This window comes from Uranotaenia lowii, chromosome 3 (genome assembly GCF_029784155.1).
Source record: "Uranotaenia lowii strain MFRU-FL chromosome 3, ASM2978415v1, whole genome shotgun sequence".
NCBI classification, from domain to species: Eukaryota; Metazoa; Arthropoda; class Insecta; order Diptera; family Culicidae; genus Uranotaenia; species Uranotaenia lowii.
This window is the reverse complement of record NC_073693.1, coordinates 1,443,458-1,450,540: the sequence shown is the minus strand read 5'-3', so window position 1 is coordinate 1,450,540 and position 7,083 is coordinate 1,443,458. Positions and strand designations below refer to the sequence as shown.

Genomic DNA, 7,083 nt, shown 5'->3' with positions numbered 1-7,083 from the left:
TAGGCGACGACGCCTACTATGTTGTATGAATACCGGCCATGGTACGTCGGCTGCAGAGAAATTCAACTTGGAAGCTTTCACTAACCTATCCCTCAGTAAAATCAGTAGAAAAAATAGCCTTGCCAGGTTGAGCTTTATTCTAATTATGGTCTACCCAACTTACCATAATCATAACCATATATGTAGGTAGGTAAAGCAGGCATTCTAGTCCACCGACTAAAGGTATCCACTTAGCGCCACACCCTCTGATGTTGGTCTTGTAGAAAAGTTTTTCCCGCACCCTCCAAAACGCTTCGGTGAGCTTTAGAGCAGCCGCACCGCACGCAATAATCCAATTATATCATAACCCTTCGGCTTTTTGACGGACAAGCGTCAGCGAACTAAATTGTACCGAAATATGTAGTTAGTCTGAGTTGGCTTGGCTGTGCTTGCCTGCCTGGTCTTTTGCTTTGACTTTGCGGTGATCGCAGCAAACCATGCGATTATGATGCGGTTTTATATTCGGCATTTTGGTCTTGAAAATGCCTCAGGTTCAAGGTGTGCTCTGTGCTGGTGAGCTTTGAAAACCTTTGTATTAACGTACGAATAGTTAGAGGTATGTGGACTATTCGTTGTGTTGCACTTCGGTAATTAGTTTTCTATCTCAGTTGCCTGTTTGTTAGTTATCTATTCGGCTACTATTAAAGCGGCTTTAATGCATATCCTTGCTTGTGAATAAACAAATGAAGCATGGCGTAGAGCTATGCTGTTTAAATTTCCGTTTCAATGTTGCTACATGATGAGTTAAAAATAGACGCTGTACCTTATGTCAATTTGATAATTTACGAACAATGGCATGCAACGAAAATTTCACAATTTTGAACGTCGAATCACATTGAGAAATTATTTTAAATTTTTTTGGTATATTCAATCGCATTTTCACAAAAAGAAAACAGAGTTGAACACTCAACAATAAACTTCTGATCGCTTTTGCACTTAACTTCAGAGAGCGAAAGCGCCAAAACAAACATGGGTTAGGTTGCAAAAATAATAAATATGCATAAAAAAAATAAAAAAATATCACGACGACGCCACCGACCGCCAAGTGCTCTTGTGTCGCACTTTGATCGAAATATTTATAAGTAAACAACAACAAAAACGACAACGAAGGCCGGGCAATGAGAGAAAAGCTCGAAAGAAAACAGCAAGAAAGTGAAACACGGTGGACTGGACGAATTGGACGCCACCGCCTGCTGTGATGGTGGCGTTGTTTGCGATACCTCCCTGTAGCGTCGCTCGTTGCTGCCTTAAATTTCCGTCAAAACAGCGCGAAATATTCGGAAGTCTTGCTCCGCGCTTGTGTTTACACGATTTTTGCAGATTTACGATGATGGAAAGTAAAAGTTTGCTCGGATTAGCCACTCTTTTCCGGCCATATTTGTACTACTTGACTACTAGACAGATTTGTTGATTTGGATGTACATATCATGAAATTGAAATATTTTGGAAAGGTTTTTGATCGTTTGAAGACTGTTTTACAATTAAGTTCTTCGAAAGCTTTATGACTTAAAGAGTTCTTTCATTGTTGTCCTTTTGCTATTTTTGTTTTTTTTTGTTATTTGTGTCATTTTTGTTATTTTCGTCATTTTTGTCATTCTTGTCATTTTTGTTATTTTCGTCATTTTTGTCATTCTTGTCATTTTTTTCCATTTTTGTCTTTTTTGTCATTTTTGTCATTTTTGTAATTTTCTAATTTTTGTCATTTTGTCATTTTTGTCATTTTTGTCATTTTTGTCATTTTTGTCATTTTTGTCATTTTTGTCATTTTTGTCATTTTTGTCATTTTTGTCATTTTTGTCATTTTTGTCATTTTTGTCATTTTTGTCATTTTTGTCATTTTTGTCATTTTTGTCATTTTTGTCATTTTTGTCATTTTTGTCATTTTTGTCATTTTTGTCATTTTTGTCATTTTTGTCATTTTTGTCATTTTTGTCACTTTTGTCACTTTTGTCATTTTTGTCATTTTTGTCATTTTTGTCATTTTTGTCATTTTTGCCATTTTTGTCATTTTTGTCATTTTTGTCATTTTTGTCATTTTTATCATTTTTGTTATTTTTGTCATTTTTGTTATTTTTGTCATTTTTGTCATTTTTGTCATTTTTGTCATTTTTGTCATTTTTGTCATTTTTGTCATTTTTGTCATTTTTGTCATTTATGTCATTTTTGTCATTTTTGTAATTTTTTTCGTTTTTGTCATTTTTGTCATTTTTATCATTTTTGAATTTTTTTTATTTTTTTGTAATTTTCGTAATTTTTTTAATTTATGTAATTTTTGAAATTTTTGTAATTTTTGTATTTTTTGTAATTTTTGTCATTTTTGTCATTTTTGTTATTTTTGTCATTTTTGTCATTTTTGTCATTTTTGTCTTTTTTGTAATTTTTGTAGTTTTTGTTACTTTTGTTAAATGTCGTTATTTGTCATTTTTGTCATTGTTGTCATTTTTGTCATTTTTGTCATTTTTGAAATTTTTGTCATTTTTGTCAAATTTATTATTTTTGTCATTTTTTTCATTTTTGTCATTTTTGTCATTTTTGTCATTTTTGTCATATTTGTCATTTTTGTCATTTTTGTCAAATTTATCATTTTTGTCATTTTTGTTATTTTGGTTATTTTTGTCATTTTTGTAATTTTTGTCATTTTTGTCATTTTTGTCATTTTTGTCATTTTTGTCATTTTTGTCATTTTTGTAATTTTTATCATTTTTGACATTTTTGCCATTTTTGTTAGTTTTGTTATTTTTGTTATTTTTGTCATTTTTGTCATTTTTGTCATTTTTGTCATTTTTGTCATTTTTGTCATTTTTGTCATTTTTGTCATTTTTGTCATTTTTGTCATTTTTGTCATTTATGTCATTTTGTCATTTTTGTCATTTTTGTAATTATTGTCATTTTTGTCATTTTTGTCATTTTTGTCATTTTTGTCATTTTTGTCATTTTTGTCTTTTTTTGTAAATTTTGTTATTTTCATCATTTATGTCAATATTTCATAAAAACTAATATGTACCTTCGACCTACGACAACACCATTCACACAAATAATCACCATCAAAAACATTAACCACGGTGTTAGAACTCGGACTAATGAGTTTCCATTTCCGCATTCCTCACTCGCAGCATGCTTTGATGAGCAAGCTTCTCGATAGGTACGCGCTTCACCACGTGTTCGTTTTATATCCCTTTCATATTGGGAATCATCACAGTAGCTTTGTTTACATAAGCAAGCAGTTGATGCCTTTTATTGCTCCGAGGCATCGCCTGCTGCGCAGCCATCAAGCCATTTATGAAAAATATCTTTTTCTAATTAAACATGATTAAAGCGGCTGCAATGACTTTTCATCCGGGTTTTAAGCTCTGGCTTCCCCTTCAAATCATTAGCCTCGGGTGTCGTTTCTGGGATGTGCCGCGCAGTTTTTAATCCAGCCGCGAAATCAGTTCCTGTTTCGACACAACGATATGAATTCTACACCAACGCATTTTTCGGTCGGCCGGAGTTCACCGGCCTGCTACGGTCGGTGTGTCCAAAAAAGAAATAATAACAATAAAAAAAGCACACTCACTTTCATCCAAAACCAGTTTGCAATGACCTCCAGGGGTTGTTTTGCGTATCTCCCTGCCGACATCCATCTGCGCCTGCTCATTAGGGCCTCGGTCGACCGCGTGGCAGCAGCCTCCCGCTGATTGACCGCTCGTCGTTGAGTCCCCGGTTAATGTCTGCTCCGTTGAAGTTGATCGCCACCGTCTGCCGTCGTTGGTCGTCTGCTGCTTCTGCTACTGTCTCGTCGTCATAGGCTTAAGCATGTAAAAAGAAAAAAAAAATGAACTCTTACTTTCATGTACGAAAGAAGTGCTGCGCACTTACCTTGATTCAGCCAGAAGGATTTGGGCGCCCAAGATAGCGATCTTAATTTTGTTTTCATCAAGCGGGCACGTTTCACTTTCAAACAACCATTCATTCGTTCGACGGACAGCCTTTTCAATTACTGGATCGCTCCCAGCATCAGTCCAGCGAACGAATGAATCTAATTTGTCAATTTCTGACGAGAGTTGCGCCTTTTGGCATGCTATGATGGTGGCGGCACTGGAGCACAATCTGCATAGTTGGCGGCGCGGTTGCCATGGAGATCAAGCATCAATTGACCTTCTCTTGTACCTACAACACCAACAACATTGGATCGTAACATGCCATGATGCCGTTGAGCATTACCGTCTGTCTGACAATTCCCAGTCAAGGGTTGCTTGGACTCGATTAGTACCCTCAATCTATTATACCTACCTATGCCGAAAAGCCCGCGGGGGGCCTGCCAGAATTGCAGTTTTCAACCCCTTGTTGTTACTATTCCTCGTCTTCTTCCTCGATCTAGCGAACGTCTCTCTCTCTGTCTACATAAGGCACACGTGTTCCAAGTCACAAGTTCTCGAGATTCTGGGTGCAAATGCATCTAGATCGAAGGCAAACTCCACAGCCCCAAAGTGAGTCATAAGTCGCTCGAGCGCCGGCCGCGTGTGCGGATTTTTTTTATGTATTATCTCAAACTTACGATCTTTCACCTTTGTGCAGCCCCTCGGCCATCGAACAGGAATTAGTCAAAGTGGGACTCTCCCCTAGAGTTCCTCGTTTAAACCAGAACAAAAAAAAAAAACGGAGCGGATGTTTGCTTTAAAAGCTAACCTAAAACTTCAAGTCGATTGTCAAATGTCCCTACCGTGCAGAAGTTTCTGGTCAATTCAGACTAAGAGAAACGAGCGTGTATGGACTATAGAAGCCCCAATAACATCTGGCATTACATTTCTTGCTTTGATTTGGAATCTCTCGTTACTATTGAGAGTTAATTCATAGCCTGCATCCAAGTACGAAGTGCTGCCCCAAGAATTTAATGGAGCGTGGCACAACTGGGGCACCAATTACGGTTGCTAATTTAACAATTTAATTAGAACCTCCACGATTATCGCCAACCCGAAGAGCGCAGGGCTTTGCTCGAATGTCTATTTAGATAATCTAGTCCAATTATTATTTATCTTTCTGGCTTAATCCTTTTCTAGGATTTGGAAATTTTAAAATACCCTCATTTTGGTCAGTTGACCACAGTTGTGAAATATTCATGGTGGGAGTGCAAAGAAATCATATGTGACTATTCAACTTTGCGATTTGACTGATGACCTACTCTTCAAAGTCGAATTGGTCGTATATTTCTCCCGAGCCCTATTGAAGCCATCCTTAAAAATCTGGAACCTCTCCAATAAGTCACTAAACATCAATTCAACTATAGATAAAAAAAAAAGAGTGAATTATAAATCTCTGCAGTGCGACAACATCAATCCCATATCGGGCCAATTTTCATCGTCGAGTCAAAGCCAGGACCACGACCATCCATCCGTAGACAAATTTAACACCCAATCGACATCCATCCATATCTACCGTTTCCATTCCCTTCTTCATCATAGGTGCAACAACCAACTCGCTTTTGATGGAAGTGAGCGCTTTTATGTCTTTGGATTTATGGCCTCTTTTTTTTGGTAGGCTGCTTGCCATCATGGCTCCAAGGGAAGCTTCAAGGCTTGGAAGATTGGGACCTAGATTATTCTGTGTCGTGGAAAGTTCATAAATCAGTCACCAGGTGGTGTATTTGCATATCTGTCAGTGGATTTCGACAAATTTGATTGTTAAATTTGTCGAGAGTGGAATACCGAATAAAGAGAAAATTTGTTTCACTCAAAGGAAGGTATATTTTCATCTAAACTTATGTTCTGAGATGAGAATCTTGAACTAAATATTTTGAAAAAGTTATTCCTATATTTAAAATCTATGTTCACTAGTGCTGTACGCAACATAAATAAAATCAAACGTTTTTGAAAAAAATGTCTGGTTAAGTAGGCGCTGAGCAATCAAGCCAGTCGATGAACTTTTAAAGAATGTCGAGAAAGAAAAAGTTCCAGCAACTATTATGAAAAACGATCCTGTTTGCATTCATCCGTGTTTACATTCATCTCTTAAGATTGATGTATCTCGATGAAACTTGACAAAAACACAAACACCTAAAAAATTTGTTAAAATTTATTGAACCATAAATCTTTAAAGAATTAATTTTATTTGAACTGTATTGAAGGATGTGCGGGTATGAATATCATGAAAATGACAGAATACTACCCTTTGTTTTCCATTGTGTATTTATATATGCAGAAAATATAGACACGAATCATCTGAAACTTTTTAATATCTCCAAAAAAAAATGTCTTTAATCGTCTTATTTGTCAGGAAAAAAAGAAGCTTCACCGCCCTTCTTGCCAAATATTTCAGAGTTGGAAAATAGTTAAAATAGGAAAAAAAAAATACATTGGAGCAGTAAGAGGAACAGTATCCACTTGTTGTGTTTGTGAGAAGATTTTTTTTGAATTATTTTATCGAGTCATCTTCGAAATCTACAATACCAATTCACGTTAAAAATTGTTTTTTTTTTTGCTTAAACTGCTGGACACGGGGAACTGAGATGATGGGAGAAAATACGTCAATGATCACACAAATTGTGTTGCCAATGATTGAATTTGTGGTAATTTGTAGCAGTTTGTTAGAGAAAATAAGAAGATTTGAGTTAAAATTAGAGAAACTAGTGCTCAAAGAGAGTGAAAATGTGCTAATCGTTACAAGTTGTTGCAATTTGTGAAGCAGTTGTGAAATTTTGATCATTACCATTCCAAATGCTATAAAAGAAATGGTTGATAGAAAATATACGCATCAAATGACCGAGGTCACCTCTGCATCCTAGGAAAACATTTTTTTTTCGGATGAGGGAAAAGTGAATAGGATTTGAATAGTGTCATTATATGGACGATTTGGTTTAAAAATCCTTTTCTACTGTGATTTACTTAAGATATTTTTCAGTTTACTGATAATGTCACAAGTTCGCTAGAAAACATTTAGCATGCTTATGATGCATACTTGTCAGCATCTCGGGGAGTAGTAAAAGTACATTTACTACTCATCTTAACTTGGCTGGGCCCACTGTGCAGTATTGGACGCAAAGACAACTGGGACACAGGGAGAAAGAAA

The 7,083-nt window shown here is 36.1% G+C and overlaps 1 protein-coding gene across 1 annotated transcript in view; it reads left to right on the top strand.

The window, feature by feature from the left end:
* The first annotated feature begins 4,471 nt into the window (after positions 1-4,471).
* Positions 4,472-7,083, top strand: part of LOC129758684 (uncharacterized) — a 25,049-nt gene continuing 22,437 nt past the window's right edge. Inside the window, exon 1 of the mRNA XM_055756260.1 lies at positions 4,472-4,508. Within this exon, the coding sequence (XP_055612235.1) occupies positions 4,472-4,508 (37 nt within the window). The remainder of the gene's footprint in view (positions 4,509-7,083) is intronic.